This window comes from Homarus americanus, unplaced genomic scaffold, assembly GCF_018991925.1.
Source record: "Homarus americanus isolate GMGI-L3 unplaced genomic scaffold, GMGI_Hamer_2.0 scaffold51216, whole genome shotgun sequence".
Taxonomy (NCBI): domain Eukaryota; kingdom Metazoa; phylum Arthropoda; class Malacostraca; order Decapoda; family Nephropidae; genus Homarus; species Homarus americanus.
Window position 1 is genome coordinate 317,666 of NW_024721271.1, and position 23,218 is coordinate 340,883.

Sequence of the window (23,218 nt, forward strand, 5' to 3'; positions counted from 1 at the left end):
TCCTAAATCTAAACTTATCCAACTTAAATCCGTTGCTACGAGTCCTATCCTGCTCGGATATTATAAGAACTTTATCTATATCTCCTTTATTGATTCCTTTCACCCACTTAAATACTTCTATCATATCTCCCCGCACTCTTCGTCTTTCTAGGGAATGCAAGTTAGTTTCTTTAATCTATCTTGATATGGAAGGTTTCTAAGTCCCGGAATCATTTTCGTCATTCTTCGCTGCACTGACTCCAGTGAATTGATATCCATTCTATAATAAGGGCACCAGAACTGAACAGCATAATCGAGGTGCGGCCTGACTAGCGCAAGATATAATTGCAATATGACCTCCACACTCTTATTATTTACACTTCGAGATATAAAACCTAATACAGCTACTCCTCAACTTACGACCACCCGGACATACGACCACCTCATTTGTCCCGAAATTTTGTCAAATTACGTATTTTTAAGTGACGGTGTTAGTGATTGCGCTGTGCACTGTACTGACAAAAAATAATTTGTTATTCACTTTAAAATGGCTGGCAAGCTTAAAAGTGAGAGTTTTGTGGTGCTGAGAAGAAAAAGAGACCCATTTTAGATTTTCTATTTATTATTTAAGCATGACCAATTTGACTTACGACCTGGATTTGGGTCCCTAACCCCGTCGTAAGTCGAGGAGCAGCTGTACTCTGTTTGCCTAATTTCAAACATTAACGCACTGTTTTCTAAGCCGAAGGTCCGGGCTTACAAGTAATCCTAGCTGAGTTAGTTAAGTCGCAGATCTATGTGGCATTCAGTGACTGGTGTTTGCTCTGGGGCCAAAGATCTCGTTCCCCTGAGGTAAAGCAATGCAGAGAGGACATCTCAACCATACTGCAACGTGCCTTCTGGGCTGCTGCTTCTGTTCAGATAACACCTTGGCCAATCTTGCCTAAAAGCACTTTGCACTTGGTCTCATCCTGCCAGAGGTTGTGAACACCAGAGGAGTGAAGCTCTCGTGATCCACATTCTGAATTCTTTTTGCTTACGCCTTAATCTTGTCATTCTCATTCCTCTTGTGTACAGCCTTAAGAGACAAGTTAAGCTAGGATTCCTTATCTGCATTTGCAGTATGCATTTGTGTTACATTGCCTTGGAAATCGGACACCCCTGTTTCCATTTGCAGTTGCATAATCTGCCTTACACAGTGGGAACAGGACAGGAAAGATGGTTCCCAGTGCATCGCAGCTACGATGCTATTTATATGAACAGGATAATTTATTATTCATTATCCTGGTTTTGTGTAAGATCATGCGTGATGCAAAGGGAAAGCGGTCAAGGAAACTTAGATGGAGGGTACATAAAATGCTACTGAATCTGTCCAAATTTGGAGCCTTCTATACTTTGGTAAAAGAGCTAAGCTTGGATGAAGAAAAATTTAAAGAATATTTTCGTCTGAGCAGACAACAATTCTTACATGTTCTTGCCTTGGTTGAGGAGGATTTGGTGAAACACTGCAGGAACACAGAAGTCATTTGCCCAAAGATAAATAATAAGTGACACAAAAATTTTTATTCCAAAGAAGCCTTTTATTGAGACCATGAACCTTCATTTAAGAACGTGTCAAAAATGGATCTAATAAAGTGATACATAAAGACTGATGCATACTTAATTACCTCATTAAATAACACTTGCTAGGTTTCTAAATGTATTATATAAATGCATTACAAAAATAGGTATTTTTGTTGGGATATATATACTGAGTGAACTGATGAAACAGTTGCCAAGTGTCTAAGAACACTACAGATTAATGCTGTATAAAATGAAGTTGTTTTTGGTCATATTTCCCCCTACATATTTGTGAAATGCATAGCTGTGGCAAGACTATCTGATACCCAGGTGAGGAGCGCATGTGTATGGGACAGGAACAAGTGACGTCACGTCAGTGTGGTATTCCCTCGTCCGTTTTCCGTTTTCTATCGCTACAGAGACCGACTGAAATGTACTGCAAATATATAACGCTAACGCTGTCTATAACGCAATAGTGCCAATGGAAACAACCGTATACATCAATATGATCTATTTTTGGCGCTGTCGCTAGCTTGACTACTCCACGTCTGTACCTATCCAGGACTCGAACTCATGACATAATATTGAGAGATACGCGTATTAACATCACACATTGGATGTAATTAATACTTAACTAAATAATCTATACAAGGCTCTAATGATAAATTAAAAAATAAATCTACAAATTAATACTGTACTACACATTACACTAGCATAAACTTCGACTTAAACTGATGGCATAAGAAATAATGCTGGAAAACCACATAAACGAGACTGAAATATGTTTTATTCGTTTAAGAAAAACCAAACTGCAATTTTTTTTTTAATTATTACAATATTCTGATAATTTTAATCAGATGAGAACTTTGTTTTTTTTATCTCCTGTGGTAAACAAACAGTGAGTGGAGGGGAGAGGTGTGTGTCCACGTGTATTAACCATGGACTCTAATATACCAAATGGTAGTCCTCCATTTATAGGAAATAGGACTTTAACTGAATATGTGAAGGTAAGTAAATATGGAGAACTGGTTTTAATGAAGGATTTATTAGTATATGCAATGACAAAAGGTAAACTTGGCTCTCTATTGAAGACGAATCTTATCTGGTTATTGTGCCTTAACCAACAAAGCTCAGTGGTTAAAATATAATAGAGTAAACGGTAATATTTAATGGCTATAGAGTAAACGGTAATATTTAATGGCTATAGAGTAAACGGTAATACTGTTGGTAGTATATAGTGCATCAAGTGTTACCATAACCTTGGGGAAATATTTATGGAAAGTATATGTCTGCTTACCTCATGAATATCCCCAAATTGATAAGGATTCACAATTTAGATGAATATAATTTTGGTAATCTTATATATATTTAATAAACGTAATTCTCCAGGACTGGTTAACACTCAGGAACTCAGACTCGTGTAAACCAGGATTTTAGGAAAATTTTTAAATTACCGGAAGAATATCCACCCCTATTTATTTCACCTGAAGATTAAGCAACCGAATACTATTTGGGGGGGGGGGATAGGTTAAGTGTTAGAGTGGTTATTTTAGAAGATTTGGTTAATTTAGGATAGAAGCTACAGTAGGTTTTGGTTAGGTTAGGTTAGAGTAGGACTGTTAGCACCAGAACCAAAGGTTAGATTTGTTCGAATCACAACAAGAGCCTTAGGAAAAACTTATTTTTGTATGGAAATATCAAAACCTGGCTACTATCATAAATTGACTGAAGAATTTTGTCAGTAGGAATGCCTCTCAATTTAGAATATACCATACAGTACTTATATAATGGAAAACAGTGGGAAAATAAGTTTTGAAATTTGGAATTTAATGTTCTTAGTGATATTTTGCCATTGGAGCAACGTCACAAGTGGAGTTCCCCAAGGCTCAGTGCTTGGACCATTATTATTTATTATATACATAAACGACATAGATATCGGCATAGACAGCAACATAAGTTAATTTGCTGATGACACTAAAATAGGACGTGTTATTAAATCTGACGAGGACTCCGCAAAACTACAGGAAGATCTAAACAAATTTTTCGAATGGTCTGAAAAATGGCAGATGGAATTCAACGTGGACAAATGTAAAGTACTCAGTATAGGAGATGTAAACAGGGAAACCAGATACCAGATGAACAACGATGCCATAGAGAAATCCGACTGCGAGAGAGATTTAGGAGTAATGATAAGTAGGAACCTTAAGCCAAGTAAACAATGTGTTTTTGCTCGTAACAAGGCTAATAAAGTACTTGGGTTCATACAAAGGTGTTAGTTACAAGACTAGCGAGGTCATCCTAAAACTGTATCTTGCTTGTGAGACCACACCTGGATTACGCAGTTCAGTTCTGGTCACCATATTACAGAATGGATATAGAATCATTGGAAAGAATTCAGAGGAGAATGACAAGACTAATCCCGGGCATTAGGAACCTTGAGTATAGAGACAGGTTAAAGCATCTTAATTTGCACTCCCTCGAGAGACGTAGAGCTAGGGGCGACCTGATAGAGGTGTATAAGTAGAAGTCTGGGCTAAACAAAGGGGACATTACAAAGGTACTCAAACTGTCCAACCAGGAGCGAACTCGTAACAATGGTTTTAAATTAGACAAATTTAGATTTCGGCGTGAAATAGGTAAACACTGGTTCGGAAACAGAGTAGTGGATGAATGGAACAAGTTACCAAATATCATCATTAACTCGAATACGCTGAATAGCTTCAAACATAGGTTGTATGCTTATATGAGCAATAGGGGTTGCGTGTAAACGGGACTGCCCAGTATGGGCCAATAGGCCCGCTGCAGTTTCCTCCATTCTTATGTTCTTATGACCGGCTAAGCTCCTGCTAATGCTATTTTACCGTGAGTGTGCTCTGGTTGGCCAAGTACTGTCTGTTTAATATGACGGGGGCCACCCCCTGGCTAGGAAGTTAGGTAAGGTTAGGTAGGTTCCTTTAGTGAATGTCACCTGTTTTATAATGGTTGGAACATATGGAAAAAATTAATAAAATTTAACAACTCCTTCTGGTGGTAGTGGTGTTCTCAGATATTACCGTATTTTTTACATTTTTTCAAGTTAGGTGAGGTTTTCAAAGGCTTGTTTGGTTTTCATTTTAGTATTTTACCCCACATTTTTCCTTTACTTCCAACTGTGAACAACCAATATTTTGGGTAATTGGGGAGGTCTTATCGGTTAAAATACTCGAGAAATATAAATTTGCTTTGGAAACGTAATGGAATATAGTTTTGTTTTTGTTTTCTTTCTCCCTATATAAATAGAAATATGAAATTCCATGTTAGACCTAAAATGAATCTTTACCTCTATTTTTGTTTGTAGTTTCCATGCACAACAGAAATATGGTTAGGTATGTTTATAGCTACACAACGATCGACTCACGGTGAAATACCGCCAGTCAACAGTACTTTTCAGTTTCTTACTTCATCTATTGCAGAGAGTTATGACTAGTGTTCAAGGATGTCAGAAAGTGAGTGCAGAACTTCAGGGTTGGCACCATTACCGGGACTATGCAGGGGTTCATCGTACAATGGAGCAGGTTAATGCTAGCATTACATCATTGTGAGTATCCTTTGTATTTGTTTATTATGGAACTGTCGTGTTAATTTGGGTATGTAGTTTTATTATGGTGATGTTATGTTTCTCATAATTAATGGAATGGTAATTATATAAAAAGTGATTTAGAATAGTTAATGCTGTATAACAGTGATTGCTGCTCCTCACATTAAAAAAATTAACTTATAGATAATACATGAAAATTATGCAATATTCAGGAGCACACTGCAAGTGAGGTATGTTACGATTGTACATTACTGTACACCCACTAAAAAATTATTTGTCACCCGTGTCATATTGTATCACGCCGTAAGAGTGCCGAATAATTTTTTAGTGGGTGTACATAGAAATCAGGTTTCATTATTTTTGTATCTGATGTAGTGGATCAAACAACGCTTATTTGGGGGAGACAAATTGTATTTGCTCAAGCACAACTCCATTCCTCTCTTCCTTTATTATACAGAATTAGCAACATCTTCAGTCATCAGGACATCAAGTTGGGGCTGTCTCATCACAAACTACTTGACCAGTTTGACATGATCAGGGAAGGCAATGATGCCTTGCTGGAGAGAATTGTGAGTACAATACTGTATTGTAAAAGTCTTACACCATTCATATGTACTGTACTTTATAGTGTGCTGGAGAAGTGCTTGGGTTTACCTAACTATTACAATATTACTAATTTTATTGGAGTTTTGATTGAATTCTGGACACAACAACAGCACTTCTGGTGTACAATTGAACCTCAGAACTTAGGAAATTCTTAAAACTGGTATGGATAAAAAAATTAAACAATTCAGTGCTGCCAGATCACAACAAAAACTCAGACTTGAAGAATGAAATACAAGAATGATTTGGGAGATGATATTTTAGAGAAAACATGAAGTTCAGTAAGTTCACAGATACTGTAACATACAAGACACCCTCAAGCAGAGTAGCAGAGCGATGAATGAAATCACAAGTTGCGGACTTTTTGGGGAGAAAAATGGGAGGGTGAAAATAATTTCAGTGAGAGGCTATGTGGTTGCCATAAGCACACTCATGCTTCAAAGGGATCTGCTCACTTGTAAAAAAAAAAAAAGATGGAGCGTTTTCTTCTACCTTGGGTATTTAAAAAGATAAATTCGAACATTGATCTTTCTTAAAATTGAAAAAATATTAGCTAGTTATTTCTTCTGAATGACTCCAATGAGCTGATGCCTGATTGTATGTGGGCATTTTAGTGGAATGTGAACTGGTGTCAAGTAGTACAAAGCCGAAAGGGGGGAGGGCAATGCTTCAGAGGAGCAGGACAGCCAAGGGATATGGCTCTTAAACTCATTATCAAACCTCAGAAGCCCTTGTGGGGATAAGGTAATCTTATTTCTAAGATATGAAGTCTGAATTCTCGACTGTACTGATGAGTCATGAATAATGATAATTACTGTACTGTATCATCTATTTTGAGAAAAATCAGATGTCCATTTATATAAATGTGGCTCCATTGTCTCAGCAAGGTTTTCAGGGCTTGGGAATTTGGTATTGAGTTTTAGAGCTTCCTGCAGACAGTACTTGGTGACTGGAGTAATGGGTCTTGCAAATACCCTGTATATATGTTATAAATTTCAAACCTTGCGGTTCACAATTAATATTGTGTACAGGGTATCTGAATTTCCCCACACCATTACAGTATGTAACACTTTTTTTAATAAATTATTGCAGTATACAGTACACAGTTTAAGTGCATTCATTGGCAAGATCTAGGTACAAAATATACTGGTACAGTTATACTGTGAGCCAGTTGTGTTGGCTCAGTCTCATGAACCTTAAGTACATTCTTGTACCAAAGAGTAATTATCAAGGTTTAGGTAACCTCTGGGTAAGTTTTTAGATAAATTCATAGAGATTATGGAATACATGTACTCTCCTGTATATAATTCAAAATGTATATTTTTTTCAGAATTCTGACATAGATGAAGCTTCTGGACTGAAGAAGAATGCTGATGCTGAAGTACAGGATCCTGTTGTGAAAAAAGTTCAGGTAAGTGTTATACATTAAAAAATTTAACTAATGGTGTATTGCTTTGTTTTGAGATATGTAATACATTTTCCTTCAAGTCTTTTATCTTAATTTTGCGACTAGTAATCCCATACCTCACTTTACTGCAGTGCTGTGTCGTGTCTTTACATTTTGTAATGTTACATCAGGAAATTCCTCGTGTAGTACAAATGCTGAAAATTAGATAATCCTTAATTTAATCATGATATTTTAATACTGTATTTGTATTAAATTAGTAACAGAAGTCTTTCATGTAACCTGAAGTAAGATAGCTGGTCTTGTTGTGAAAAACTGCAGTACAGATTAATGTAGATAAGATATTCACTTAATAGGGAATATAAAACAATTATACTGTAGTGAGTACACCTTCACCAATAAGTAATTTTTTTAGAATTAACCTTAGTTTATCCATTTATTTTATATCTTTTTTGCACTTGGGTTTTTCAAAGATTTGAATTGTTTATACTGCTTACTGATTTTTGCAGGGACCATCTATGAACAGTGCTGTTGGAAAGAATGTGGTTCTGCTGGCATCTCGTAATGTACAAAAGCCCCAGCTGTTTTTTACAGAAAAGATTGATAATTCATTTAAAGAACCATTCATACCCATGATCACTGAGAAACCCAATTCCATCAAGCCTCTGTCAATCCTAATCTGCCTTGATAACAGTGGCCGAGAGTAGTAAGTTATTTATTTGTGCTTGAGATAAGAGTAAGGGAGGTTGAATGTTGGGGGAAGTTTAAATCATGGTGCAGCATATATGATTTTTGCCCAATACTTTACCAATGTGATCATCTTAATGTGAGGCATTTTGTTATGTTGTACGAATACTAACAAAATATTATTTTTCAGTTACTCTCATCCCTATGAGTATGAGCTTCATCATTGGAATCCAGATCCTTCACAACTGACCCCAGTTGTCCCCACTCCCCCCAAGCCCATAGGTGACACATCTCTGGTTATGGTAGACACAGAACATGACTTACAAAATCTGGTTGCAGAGCTTGGTAAATACAAAGAAATTGCTGTTGATGTAGAGGTAAGTTACACTATCATCAGTGGATATAAATTTTCAGTATATAGCATTCACTAAGGTTTTGTAGATCTTGGTTGTTATTGATACGTAATACAGACAGGATGGATTATATAGTTAGATACCAGTACAGTACCTACTGTGAGTCGACAATACACCAGGTCTACATTCTTTTATAGTAATAATAATGTGTGTGTGTGCATGTGCATGCACTTGTATGCAATTGTGCATATTCGTTATTGTATGATAAATGCTGTAATTAATCTTCAGTACTGTACTTTAAATGTTGTAATTAAGCCAAATTAAATAAGAAAGCAGAATAAAATCAAAGTAATATGATAGAGGGTAGGTTTTGTAGGGAAATGTGTTTAGTTTTATATTAACCTTTGGTGTCAAACTGATGCACTGTACACACCAGATTTTATGAACATGATTATGTGTTAAACTAGTGACCTCTTTGAGAAGTAAGTCACTGACCTTTTAAGGGCAAATTTTTGCCAAAAAATTATATACTGTACTTGTTTGACTTCATGGTATTTATCATGTAATAATACATAAACATTTGCCCTTATTGAAAAATTGGTATGTTGACCTATGTTTTGGAAATTATATTTATACTGTAGGTTACAACATCTTATTTTCACCAGATTTCATGACTTAACATTTAAGTACAGTAGATCACTGTCTATCTAGGAAATATAGTTCTTGTTAAGTTTAATGGCCAACTATGGTTATACAGTACAGTAATGCACCATCATACAATCTCTGCTTTCACGTGAATGAAAGCACAAGGTGAAACAGATACAGTCACGGGTGTGCTTCCCTTTCCAACTGCTTTTGTTCCCCATTGTGGGCATCTGTATTTCACAAATACTATATAACTACTCTTTTTCTATAATCAGTTTGTGGTTCCCATTACAGCACCATGGATTTCGGTCATATCTAGGACTTACCTGCCTGATCCAGATATCCACTAGGGATAAGGATTATATTGTGGACCCACTGTTACTCAGAGGAAAACTTACAATATTAAATGAAGTCTTCACAAACCCCAAAATTACAAAGGTGAGTCTCAGTTGAGTTTTTTGTATGCTGACAAATTCAAGTGTATTATGATTTGGCATTACTGTATATGTATTTTACAGGTCTCTTGATATTTTGGTAAAATTATGATCTTGAGTCATGATATATTTTGCACCACTCAGTATCATATACACTGTACTCGTGTATTAACTGATCTCATATATAGTTTCACCCCTGATTATTTTTTAATTTATTTATTTTTTTAATAGAAAACAGCCTGAGTTTTTAATATACTGTATCTTATGTGTGATTTGACCCGAGCTTTTGAGAAATACAGTACTAATTATAATCCTAGACATAATTTGTAGCAAGACACCAGTTTCACAGCAACATGTCTTGACCATGACCACAACAGCTGGTGCTATGAAGTGTTACCGACTCTGAAACTGAAAACCCACCAGCTACCAACTCCTATGAGGAAGAAAATAAAATAATATATACCCGTAAATTTTTATCATGAGGAGTAAATAAAAATAATACCAATAAATTAAGCAAAACAATAAATACCCTGTACTGTACTATTGCCATTTGATGTTGGATGACGAAATTTGTCAGTTGTTTCACTGCACACAGGAAACAACTCAGAACAACTGAGATTTCACTCTCCCCCTCCCCTGCTTAGTGTGATCTCTTGACACATGAAGAAAGTTTAATCCCTTTTATGTTTTTTTTTTTACCTTGTGATAATGCTTTTTTTTCACATTCTGTATGGAAGATTGTGCATGAACAGTAAAATATGAAGAAAATTACCTCCAGAATATCTACCCAAAATTACAAATTCAAAAATACTGTAGCCCTAACATAGCTCACAACTTGGCCTGGAGTGGTAGAGAGAGGGCTATAGTAACGAGTCTTGTGTTTCTATTATTAATACTGTATAAAATACTGATAAACTAGCAAAAATACACAAAAAAGATAAAGAATATTATCACAGATACCAGATAAAGGTTTTAGAAAAATATGTTTATCACTAATGTGATTTAGAAATAAAAAATATATGTTATAAGACTATAGAATAAAAAAATGAAGAACATTGTGTTTATTCTGTGTGGGAGGTGAACACATGTTTTGTGTTGAGTCAGTGGGTGGTTGTCACTAACACATCTGGCAACTTATCTAGTTAAACCTATTTTAGTTTAGACACATGCATCTTTCACACACACCTCCTATAAGTTTATCCTCTTTGCGAGCTCGGACTTCTAGAAGCTTCCATAAGTTTGTTGAAGGTTTCCAAATCCTGACATGTGTGTGTGTACATGGCATGGATGGTCTCCCAGGTGTGGCAGGTTGTGCAGTATGAGATGAAGTGGATGTGTAGTGAAGATTGTGTAAGTGTGTGGTGATTTCTTTTTGTGCTACTGCACTCGGTACTATCACTTTTGCATTAGTTTTGAGACATTTTAAGTGCAGTACACCTAGTTATAACTCACACTGCAGGGAGTGTGAATGTACAATCAGCAGATTGTTCTAGGCAGTGTCAGCTGATGAGATTTGGAGGGAAATTTGTATCTTTTAATTATTTGGAGTTTTTATTCTTCTTTTTTTTCTTTTTTTTCAAAAATTGGTTTTCAGATTCCTGGTACAGTACTCATGTGTACATGAGTTTGTCTGCACATCCATCTATCAGAGTTTGTCTGTATATCCAACCATCTGAGTTTTGTTCTGAAACCAGTCAACCACTTCAAATTTCTTTATGAAAATTTATACCCAAATTAACCTGGTGGTAGAGGTAGCTGTATTAAAGAGCACACACTAATTTTGATGTATTATTATGGTCATAATGGAAGATGTAATGACACTGTCTTCTTGTTTATTTTCAGGTGGTTCATGGTGCTGATTATGACATCTTGTGGCTACAAAGAGACTGTGGGATATATGTAGTTAACCTCTTTGACACTCACCAAGCAGCAGTTGTACTTGAATATCCTCACCGTTCATTAGCTGCCCTTCTATCACGCTTCTGTCAGATCCAGGCCAATAAAGTTTATCAGAGGGCAGACTGGAGAATAAGGTCAGTTTTTATTTCTTTTAAATGAAGTCTCAAGAAATTGCGCTTTTATTATTATTAATAGCAGCAGCAGTAGGTGTGAAGACCGATTTTTCAAAAACTGGTTGGTGAAATTTTCAGGGAGGAAACCTGTTGGTATCTGAAGTATGCATGTGGAGACATTCTTATTGATGATGTAAATTTTACATCTATTTGTAATATCGTGAAGGTCTCAGAGAACTACAGAACCATTGGTTGTACAGTATCTTCTAACTACATTATATTTTTACCTATCTATTTCTTAACTATATTTTTTTACTTATTTGTACATATAATTTTTCTGCTATCTTTCCGATTCTAATATTATGTACAGTACTGTATATAGTTTTTATATTGAGCCAAGAATGATGACTACTGTACACTGTACTATAATTTTTGTTCCCTGAGATAGATGATCAAGGCAGTAACAGAGACTTAAAGCTTTTGAACATTACTGGGGAAGTGGGTAAGTATAATCCACCTCCGAGTAAAAATATTGTAGATAGAGCCTGATTTTTAACTTTGTTCGAAGCTTTTTAGTTATCTAGGACAATTAAAAATGATTGTCCAAATTAATTGAAAGTAATTATAGGCTTGTGAGTGTGAAGAGGGAGGAAACTTTCTATAGTGTGGTTAAAATAAACCTTTGATTTTATATCTGGTGTTTGTAATCATTTACCAGTTTCTTTATCTAATAGATCATAGGATATGTAAAGTTCACCATGTATTTATTGAATATTACTGATTTTTTTACTCTTTCAGACCTCTCCCAAATGACTTTATTGAATATGCAAGACAAGATTCACATTACTTGTTATACATATATGACATCATGCGTAATGAGCTTATTGAACGAGGCAACCAACTCAACAATTTGATTTCTGCTGTTTACAGTCGTTCTGCAGAGATCTGCATGAAGGTAAGATTCCTTAAAAATTATCTCTGTTGGTGTTAATACTTATTGAAAAATGTTCAGATACAATTAAAGGAAAAATTTACTGTTTAGGATATTGTATATATATATATATATATGTTAATACTGTATAGTACTTTGATAGCTGCATTGCATCTTAACATATAGATTGTCCTTATAGTTTTCTTTTTTTTTCAGCGTTATGAGAAACCAATTGTGGGACCGGATAGTCACATGGATTTGTATCGCCGCAGTCGTAAAACTTTTAACTCAAGGCAGATGTTTGCTTTGCGTGAACTTTATCTGTGGCGTGACAGAGTTGCTCGTGAACAGGATGAAAGTCCCGAGTAAGTTGCCTAAATAATTACTCTAATATAAGGCCTGGTGTGCTGTACCACATGACTCAAGTACTAAAGCCCTGAGTTCATGTGTTGGAAACCCAATTTATCTTGAAGGCCTTAAAGGCTGGGTCTATTGCATGAATTAATTACACTGTCTTTTGACATATCCGACTTACTTATAAAAATGTCCTTTAGGAATAAAAATCACCTTTTAAAGTAGAAGACATGAGTTGTGATATTGTTTCTTGTCTTTAATCCTGGTAAGCCACATGGGCTCCAGGATGAGAAGTTAGTGTACTTTCAGCCTTGATTCCATGCTGCCCCTCCTTACACAATACCTGTAGGAACAAGTACTTGTGTTAGCAGCTCATACTTTTTTTTCTGTAATTGTCACTCATATACTATTATTGTGCTTGTGATTGTAAAACAAAAATATTTTTGACTTTGTACACATTGGCATAGTGGACACATTAGGGCTATTTTGACATGTTTGTAGTTTATTAAGTTATTTGATTTACTGAATATGTTTATATATATTTGAAGTCTATATGAAAGACTTATAAAATAAACTTTGCAGGTTCGTGTTGCCAAAGCATATGCTGCTGCAAATAACAGAGGTATTACCTAAGGAGATGCAAGGTGTGTTGGCTTGTTGCAACCCCATCCCTCCATTGGTCAAGACTGAGCTCCTCACTCTACACACAATTATTAGGGAAGCTCGGGAGCAACCTCTCATTGATGTAAGATCTCTTAATCTTTCTTGTTTATATGTTGATAATTTAATGGTACATATTTTAAGCAATTAATGTACAAATGATATACAGTAGTATTGATGGCATATGTAGGTATTCTCTAAATAATATACAGTCTCTCCTCAACTTACGACGGGGTTCCGTTCCGACGACCAGGTCGTAAGTCGAACCGACGAAAATAATACGTAGAAATTCTAAAATGAAAATACTGTACAGTACAGTAAAAGTAATCAATAATGAAAAATGAATAAAGTGTTACTGTGCACTTACCTTAGACAGTGCTAGGGTCATCCATGCTTTCTTATTACTGAGATAAAACATATATCATGAAGGGTTTTACCTTGAAACCAGCTACCTTCCCCCCCAACAGAAGTGTGATTCGGTCCTTGAATCCCGGCATGGTTTTCGCCTCTTTGTGGATGTATGTCAGTTCTGGCATGCGCTTCCAGAATAAACCAGTTTCATCAACATTAAGTATTTGCTCAGGCAAATAATTTCCCTCCTCGATGGCACGATCTAGCTCCTCCTTAAAAGTTTCAGCAACACCCACATCAGCACTTGCTGCCTCTCCACTCACCTTTACACTGTGCAAATTGTAACATTTTTTAAACCTTTGAAACCACCCATGACTTGCTGTAAAGTTTTGGTCGCACTCATCTCCTGCCTGCTCTTTCGGGGTTTCGAAAAGGCTTTTTGCCTTAGCCTGTATGGTTAGAAGGCTTAACGGTATACGCTTTTGTAGTTGATCTTCCATCCACATCATGAGTAATTTCTCTATCTCATGAAAAGGACCTTGTCTTTTTTTCGTTATTATTGTGCCCTTCGTCGGTGCTGATCCTTTCACTATCTCACGAATTCATTCCTTGTCCTTCAAAATTGTTGATATCGTCAAGTGAGAGAAGCCAAGGTCACGAGAAACTGTTGATACCATTTTTCCATTTTCATATTGCATTATTATTTTCATTTTCATCTTAAAAGTAATTGACTGTCTATTTTTCTTCTCAGCACCACGAGAACACTCACTTTTACGTTTGCCAGCCATTTTAAAGGGAATTACAAACGAAAATTTTGTAAGTACACAATGCGATCACCAAGAACAACGACGGCCAAACACAAACTGAGCGGGTTACGACGTGGATGCTGTACACCACGTGGCAGCAGCGCATGCCATCCGAAGTTGTCGTACGGTGTCACATTATGACCAAACGTCTGGACTCGAAAATAATGTGAAATATTTTATATGACAATGGTCGTCATAAGTTCGGGTTGTCTTAAGTCGCATATGTCGTATGTCGAGGAGAGACTGTATGTACTTTGGATAATTTTTGGGGGCATCATATTAGAGTCTACCATCCCATACTATCCACCAATTTTGTCTTATACACAACCTCCTCTGTACATTCCTCTTTTCACAACACAATGCATTATTCCATGTTAACATCCCTCCTAGGGTATATCTCTCTCATAATACATCACATCGCAATTATTATTAAATCAACATCTCACTCAGTCACATATTCCTTGAATGTATCTTTATACCTAACTGTTTTCTTCTAACTAAAGATTATATACAGTATAAAACGAATTATAACTGACTAAAATAAGAAATTTCATCTCAGTATTTGTGAGAAGTTTACAACTACAGTATGACATAATTCTTTTGAGCGTTGTTTGCATATATTTTCAGTGAATTAATGAAAATAAACAATTTACAACAGCTTCTACAGTGTAAAGAAGTCAGTTCAATGTAAGTCACATGTAGTGTTGTGATGATTTTCATATAGTTTGCTTTGGTCGAGCAGTGTTTGTTTTTCGAGTTTGATGACAAATTCAAGATATATTTGGCATGAGTTTAAATGTGGAGCTACAGTAGTTACTTGTTCATTTATTTAATGTGATTGATATTTTCAGATTAAAGTTGCTCCTCTGATACAAACATTCCCAAATTTAAGAAAGGGTTCCATTCCTGAAATTCTTTCATATAATATTTTTTTTGTATATCAAATCACATTATCCCGTAGACTTCATTTATAAAAGCTGATATACATTCCTGTGAAAAATAAAACCTTCCAAAAAACATCTTAAAAATGGTACAAAACATACAGTACTTTTAATAAAAAAAGTTGGTGTACACAATGATTATCAGCCAATAATGAAGATACAGTAATAAGTGATATAGTGTCCATATAGTGAAGGACTTGGAAGTTACTGATAGATTGTGTTCCTGGTTGTGATGCATCACGAGACTGTCCAGAATGTATTTACCTGCGCCAGTGATGGTCAAGCCTGGTCTTGAATGAGCTCACACTCAGTGCTATCACAGCAATCTTTGGTAGGTCGTTCCAAAAATTCACAACTCCCACACCAAAATGTTTGCCCTGACAGTTTTCTGAACTTGTGGTTTCTTCACCCTTAAGCTGTGACCCCCCATGTGGGTAGGGCATCCACCAGTTACAGGTATGAACCCTCAATTGAGTAATGTCCTCTGAGGTGTTCATAGACTTCTGTTTAGTCACCCCTTGCTAGTCACAGTACTCCAAACAGGGAAGCACCTTTGTTTTGAGGAGCACTATGAAAGTCATACCATCTTGGTGTATGAACACCTTTCTTATAACACCTACTAGCTTAGTTGTTAGCCAAGACAAATGAATTTAGTTTTGTAGTGATGCACCAACACTAAGTCTACTGTACTGTATGTATATACATTTTAAGAGGTTTTGCTATTGTTGGATTTGATTGTTGGTGAGGTTATTCTTTCCACTCACATCAGATCAAACTCTAAATTTAAACACATCAGCATTCCTAAGTCAAAATATCTTGAGTCAACATCTAGTCACTGATCCTGTGAACCATGGTAACTTAAACACTACATGTATTTTATTTTTAGTTTACAGTAGTTAACCCTATTTATACAGTACAGTACTGTTTGTTGTTGCTCTTAGTTGTATTGTCATTATAAATTGACCAGATACGGTATGGGAACCCTTGAAATGCCTCTGTTAGCACCTCAGCATCTTCTGATGCTGCAAAAAATTATGAAAAGAAATATAATTACGGATTTTTTGTACATTCAATAAATCTAAACATCTCGCTTTTTTTTCTTAACTTGGGATTTTTTAAATTGGATCTTCTTAAATTTGGGGACTGCCAGAACTTCCACATTAAACTCACTTCTTTTATATTTTCAGATTAAACTCAATCCTTTACAAGAACATCTTCCTGTTGGAGTAATGCCATCATCAGAGGATCTACATATGAACTTTATCTGCAAACATGATCTTTCTCATTGTGAAGAAAATCCAACAGACCTCCCTACTCTCCTCAATCCTAGAGAAACTTTGCTTGGAGATCTTTTTTTACAAAACATTGTTGATATCTCTCTCAAGGATCAGTCACAGTTGTTTGGACACATAAAGGTAATAATTAGTATTTTATTTTTGAAATTGCATTTCACTAATGAGTGGCAGTTTATTAAAAGAGGTTTAATATTTGCAAAACTGCAAATTTACAAACATAACTGATAATTTTGGGGGGAAATAATTTTTAATATTATGGAAAATCTTCATTACTTTGCATCTCATAGGTTCATAATTGCAGGTCTCAATCCATTTTTAACAAGCACAATTAATTTGCCTCCTAGATATGCTTCTTTGCCCATTTAGATGTTGTGCCACAGGAAAAACATGTGCATTCGTCAGTGTTATTTATCTGAACAAACTTACCCACATGGAAGTTGGTTGTTCTTGTGAGTCAGTTTACCCAGGTGGTTAGAGGCTGTTCCTGTGTGTATAAATTTGTACCCTAACTTCAATTTACAATTACTATTCATACCTACTCTGACTTGTACTGCCTTGCCCATCTCCTTTTAGACATAGGGGCAGAAATAAAGAATTGATCACTGATAGCTTACCAAAGCAACGTAATTACCCTCCCTCTTCCTAATAGTTATGTGATGAAGTCAGCTGGACTAAATTTGGTGTTGCTTGAGTTGCAAGTTCTGCCCAAGTACGGATGATAAGCGGAATATGCTCGATTGATACAATGTCTGACTCATCAGCATTTAACCTTATGTAGTAGGCCTTTAGACTTGATCCATACTCAGTCAGAAAAGGGATCTTAGGATCAATCCTTAAATTTTGGCCACTTGGCATGTTTTGTTTATTTTGATGACTCTAATAAACCCCTTTTCTTTTGTAGTGTGCAATGTACTATATACTAAATATTGCCATAACTTATGGATCCACAGTTTTCATGTCAATTCGTTTTCAGAGTTAAAATTCCCATTTTTGCCTTTTATAATGTAGTACTATAAGAGTATTTCAGTGTTGTGGTGGTCAAATGGATACCTTACTAGCCTTTTGTTCGAAGGCTAGTGGTTCAATACCAGGGCACCCCTCGTCCACCTGGCTATAATGGGTACCTAACCGTAGATATGAGAAATTGAAGGGGTTGAGTGTAGTGCTTCTTGTTTACTGAAGGCTTAGTAACCACATTGTTCCTAACTGACAGCCATGCCTATAGGATTCCTTTTTCACTGCCACTGTTACTTCATTTATTCTTGCTGAAGGCTTTCATTATATTTTTTGCTCAAAGGATGTATCATTATATTTTTTTTCCAGATTGAAAAATGGCACAAGGGACAAGAATATTCAGAAATGACAGACAAATTCATGAGTCCATATGAAAGGTACACATCCTATGTAGAGATGAAGCCACTCCTAGATGGAGAGAAGAAAAAGAAGGAGGGAGAGCTCACAGATCTTGATCGGGTTAATAGGGTAAGGACACATGCTTCTGTTATTCGTCATGAGAGCTGTATGTGGACTTGTTGATGTGTCCATTCTATAATTTTAAATTTATTTTCTATGTAAAAAGTGTACAGTATAAATGTGGAAAAATGAGTAACAACCCTGTCCATTTCAAATTTTGTTAATGTCATTGTGAGAATCCTGAATACTGTAATACTGTATATCATTTGTAGTTTAGTACTATTTGCTTATATAGACTTTAATGTCAAGTTAACAGGATACATCATTAAGTTCCTGATTCTGATTGGTCCTGCACAAAAGGTTGGCAGTCAGCAACATGTCATATTAGACTGAGACAATTTGTAGGGGGCACAGGGGGTAAAAACATTGCATTGTCTTCTTGTGAATGTGGCAGAAGGTGGAGCATTGCAAGGTGTTAGGATCCAGAGCCCTGATGACCCTTACTCTCAGTTGTTGTCTTTAGTAACCCGGACCAACACCATAAGGAAATGCTTTCATTATGAAATAGTTTTTAGGACAGCAGACGCTTGACCCTTCTGCTCCAACATATGGTTAATTTGTTGTGCTCGGAATGTTCAATTTTCACCAACAAACTTTAAGTTCTTAAAAAATTATGCAAGGCTAATGGGAGGTGAAAAAAAAATAGATAAAATATCTACGTTGGTTTAGCAATGGTGAAAATTGAATGTTTTGTGGTGGCTCCGGCAGACATTGCTGTGCATAAGGTGTTGGGAGGGAAGGGCCCGTGTAGGGTAGCAGTGGGTTATAAACGCAGGGTGAAGTGGTAAGTGTATTCAATAACACCTTCTTCACCAGAGGTTTACACATCTTTTCTTGGCACAGTATTTCCTTTATGCATCTTTACTTCATGGAGTGGATGGTTCCAGGCCATTAGAAGATGAAGATGAATGTACGTCTTCTATGATGACTTTGTATGTACTGAGGCACTGCAAGGAGTGTGGGGGTTTCTTAAACCCTTATGCTCTATTTTAGAATTACTATGAATCTAATAAATCATTAGTTTATACCAGTTTCAGTTCAATTATTATTTTATATCTCCAAAAGACACTTAGTTTATGACACTGAATTCATGGTGCTTATTAATTTGCAGTCATTTATGATGCATCAAACAATCAAACGTTTTGTACTGTATTTTGCTAATCCTCTGAGATTTCACATATCTCTGGGGACCCAGTTTCTGATTTCATTAATCCATCCCAGATTCTGTCTTCCCCTTGCCCTCTTACCCTTAACTTTGTCCATTAATTATATGACTAAAGTACAGAATCTCATTTTCCTTTTTCTATAAATTTTGAGACTTTCTCTTCAAGTTTTGCTAATCTTTGTACTTCATTATTGGTTTTTCTGTCCATGTAACTTATACTGTCATAAGTATTTAAGGACTTGTGAACTATCATTGTGTAAGAAGTGTACTGGTTCTATTTAAAGGCAAAAGTGGGTAGCGGTAAATATGTACCCAGTATTTCCTAACTCTGGAAACCATGGATCAGTTCTTGCAGGAGGTAGTAATCTTGATAGTGCATTGTGAAAAAATTAAAGTTCAGCTGTGCTCCACATTTATTTAGTTTTTTCATTTATGAGTATATGAGTGTTGTGTATTTTATTATTTACTTATTAATTTGGAACTTCGCATTTCAGGTTAGACAACACTTCTTGTCACTCTCAGATAACACTGAAGTTACTACTAAAGAAAACATTAGAGTGGCAACCAATCACACGGTTGATGGTGAAACACAAGTTGTTGCAGAAGGTTCCTTGCTGCAATTTAGTGAAGACAGTTCACAGCAGCATCAACAGTTGGATGAAACAGATAAAGCAGAGAGTGAACAGCAATCAGAAACAGTAAACAAAACAAAGAAACATTCTGGTCCTTCCAAATCAGTTATTTTAAGTGAAGAGGTTAGTGAACAAATTCTAAGGCATTTTAGGCTCTATTGAAAAGTTTGAAGATTTTCTAATATTTAATGTATATATGCAATATGAATCATTGTGTACCATGTCCATTCATTATTTTGACCTGCAGTCTACATTGTATCTTTCTTAATTTAAGCCAACACTACTAAATCTTTTTTTCTGGTCCCTATTAACCACTTATAAGGAAGACCCCCTGTACTGATTTTACAAACTGGCTTGGAAAGCGAGTGGTATGCTCATTCTCCAATAGGCAATGGATATTGGTTTATGAAGATTCTTCTTTTGTCCAAAGATAATATCAAATAACTGTGTATTTAAGAGCAGTTACAAGAATAGTATTTTTTCTGTTGGCCTTACCTTCTTTATCAAGTAGGATATCTCTTCTGTTGTTTTAGAAATACATTTTTTGTGGTTTAACCAACAGCTAAGTGGTTCAAATACCCTCCCTCCTCCCTTGTGTGACTTGAACATGGAGAGTTCAATCTCAGTCCAGGGTGGTGACTCCGTCAGCTGTTATAGCTATGTAGATACAGCTCTCTGTAAATCTTTAGCCTCTCATGGGTAACTTTTAGCTCTACTTTCTCTTGTTAAAGGGCAATAGCTACAATGGGAAGGAATGATTGGTTGTAAAATCATCAATCTCCAACTCCTGTTGACAGTGTCCTCTGGGTTTTGACCCCAGTTGGCTTTGGTATACACAGTTGTAAGAGCCATCTTGGTGTGGAGTTGATAAGAAGTTGGGGTTTCAGGATGAATCCTGCATTTTTAAATGATTCTTTTTTACTCTTTTCATCTTTTACTTCCTCTTTTTTGCATTAATGCTACGGTAGCCATAATTGTTGTCGTGCATTAATAATTCATAGGGTAAGCAAAACCTTCAGAAAGATTCCAGCAAATGCTTTTGAGTATTGGATTTTGAACTCTGGAGTGATTGGAGATGGTGACCACCACATACAGGACTGATTCTGTGTTTGTTACTTGAAAGTATAGGAATATTATACAATACTTAGTTAAAGTAGTAGAAATGGTCACTTGTTTGTAGTGGCTTTTGGTGTCGTTATTTGTACCTTAATTTTCTGATATTTCTTTAATCAAACAGCTGGAAAGCTATCCTACAAAATATTTATATACCGTACTGTACTGTATATTGTTGTGTCCATATTTTATTTTTGTATCTTGTAATTTTCTCCTGGATTTTATATTATTTTAATTTTGATATTTAAACTTTAATGGGTTATATTTCATTTATATCTAGTCTTAAATATTGAGTTTAATTTTTGGCATCAAGGGCCACAGTCTGTGATGTCAGATAATTTGCCCAATCAATCCATCAATCCTCTTTTAATTTTCCAGATACGTGAAAGTAAAACCAAGAACAAATCAATAAAAAGGAAATCAAGTGAAAAATATGAAAAATCAACAAAGAAAGTGAAAAAAACTGATGAAGGTGAAGAAGTAGTGGAATGCTCTGGACTAGAGGAGGGAGAGGTAGATGAAAGTACAGGTCCTGATGAAAATAATGGCAATGAACAGAATCCTGAGGAAGCTTTTGATTATGAGATTGCTGATTATACTATTTTCCAAAAACCTCATAACAAAGGTTATAGCAAAAGACGACAGATCAAGGAGAGATTCAAAGGAAAGGTAGGTAATCATGGGGTTCTGTGTCTGTACAGGATTCCTCATTACTCTCCATCTCTTCATCCATAATTGTTTTTTATTAGCACATCTCTTCAGCATATGGACATATTGTGGTGATTCATTTTAATTTTTTTCTCTCTGGGAAATTTGGTTGATTGGGACCTTCATAGCTTCAAGGATGAGTCCATTGTAATGATCTTCACTCTCTTCAGATGACTTACACAGTATTACGTACATGACCGCTTTTTGTAGTTGCCATTTATGTTTGTACTTTTTCTTTTAATCATTTATCTACCTAAAGAAGCAAAAATGGGAATTGTTGAGCTAAAGTTGGGAAATATAGAAGTGAAATAAATGTTGGGCAGAGAGTGGATTAGGGTTTGCTCAGCTGGTATGGACTTGTTTGGTGAATGGAGAGTAAAAGATCGGCAAAAAAGAGTTTATAATTCAAAGAATAATGCTAGACTGGACGGGGAAGTCTAAGAAGGAGATGGAAGGAAAGGGTAAAGTATAAATTTCAAGTTAGGAAATGAACATAGATGAAGCAGAATTTTTTAAACAGAAAATTTTAACTATAAGATTTTTTAGTTACCTTTTTCCACTCTGCAAGTCTTCCCTTGCTATAATGCAGAATGGCCAGTCAAGAACAGAAATATACTGTACCTACTCAGACTCTCCCTACATGTGCCGCCTTGTATTCATTTTTATACTACTGTAAAGATAATGTCTGTTATGGCATTCCCCTTCTACATGTTCCTAAATATCTCTCCGATTTATTCCTGCTTTTTCACACAACCCACCAACACTCATTGGCATCACGCTGTTTACCATAAATGGCCCAGTCACTTATACATTAGTCCTGGGGTACATTGCAGGGTAGGGATCGTGAATGTTCATGACGTAACTAATCGTGATATACAGATGTGTACTTTACAAAATAAGGGATTAGGGACTAGCCCCCCAAAATTGCCTTGACTTGGCTAAGACAAACTTTGTTAACATAATGTCTGATGTTTAAGGATCCTTATTTTTAAATTAAAAACATTACAAAGCATTAATCTCTGAATAATATTGATTGTATTTACTTCCCTCAGAGTCATAAAGGACGGGGTGGAAAATCCAGTATGAAGAGTTTCACTTGGGGTGGCAGTGATAGTCACAGAGGGAGCCGGTAGCTGCAGTCACCTTTGAATCTTCAATAAGTACCAGGGCAAGTGATTTCACTTGAAAGTTTTTAGTTAAGATATTTCATTGTTGTTGGGATTAAAAAGATGGAAACATTACTTTGCAAAGAAAAGACTACATTCTATATTTAAGATCAGAGAATTTATATTAAAAGGATAAGTATATTACTTTAAACTAATACAGTTAAAGATTTGGAAATGTAATTTTATTCGTGAGGAATGTAATATTCTGTGACTTTGCAAGGACTTAGTAGGATGTAAAATATTTTGTTTTTTTAGAATAAATTCTACAAAATAAAATTTTTCATAAAGATCATGGAAATGCTTTTCATGTGGGTACCCTCATTTTCTTCTTATTTTAAGGATAAAATGTTTGCTTCCCTGATGTGGAG

At 35.7% G+C, this 23,218-nt stretch overlaps 1 protein-coding gene across 1 annotated transcript; it reads left to right on the top strand.

The window, feature by feature from the left end:
* The first annotated feature begins 2,408 nt into the window (after positions 1-2,408).
* On the top strand, positions 2,409-23,142 carry LOC121861659 (exosome component 10-like). The gene is made up of 16 exons (XM_042359553.1): positions 2,409-2,546; positions 4,992-5,116; positions 5,574-5,685; positions 7,050-7,130; positions 7,634-7,830; positions 8,002-8,188; positions 9,104-9,247; positions 11,086-11,276; positions 12,054-12,210; positions 12,403-12,551; positions 13,123-13,285; positions 16,486-16,713; positions 17,917-18,075; positions 19,726-19,986; positions 21,355-21,645; positions 22,737-23,142. Exons 1-16 carry the CDS (start codon positions 2,478-2,480, stop codon positions 22,815-22,817), a joined length of 2,595 nt encoding a protein of 864 aa, XP_042215487.1. The 5' UTR covers positions 2,409-2,477; the 3' UTR covers positions 22,818-23,142.
* Positions 23,143-23,218: the final 76 nt, after the last annotated feature.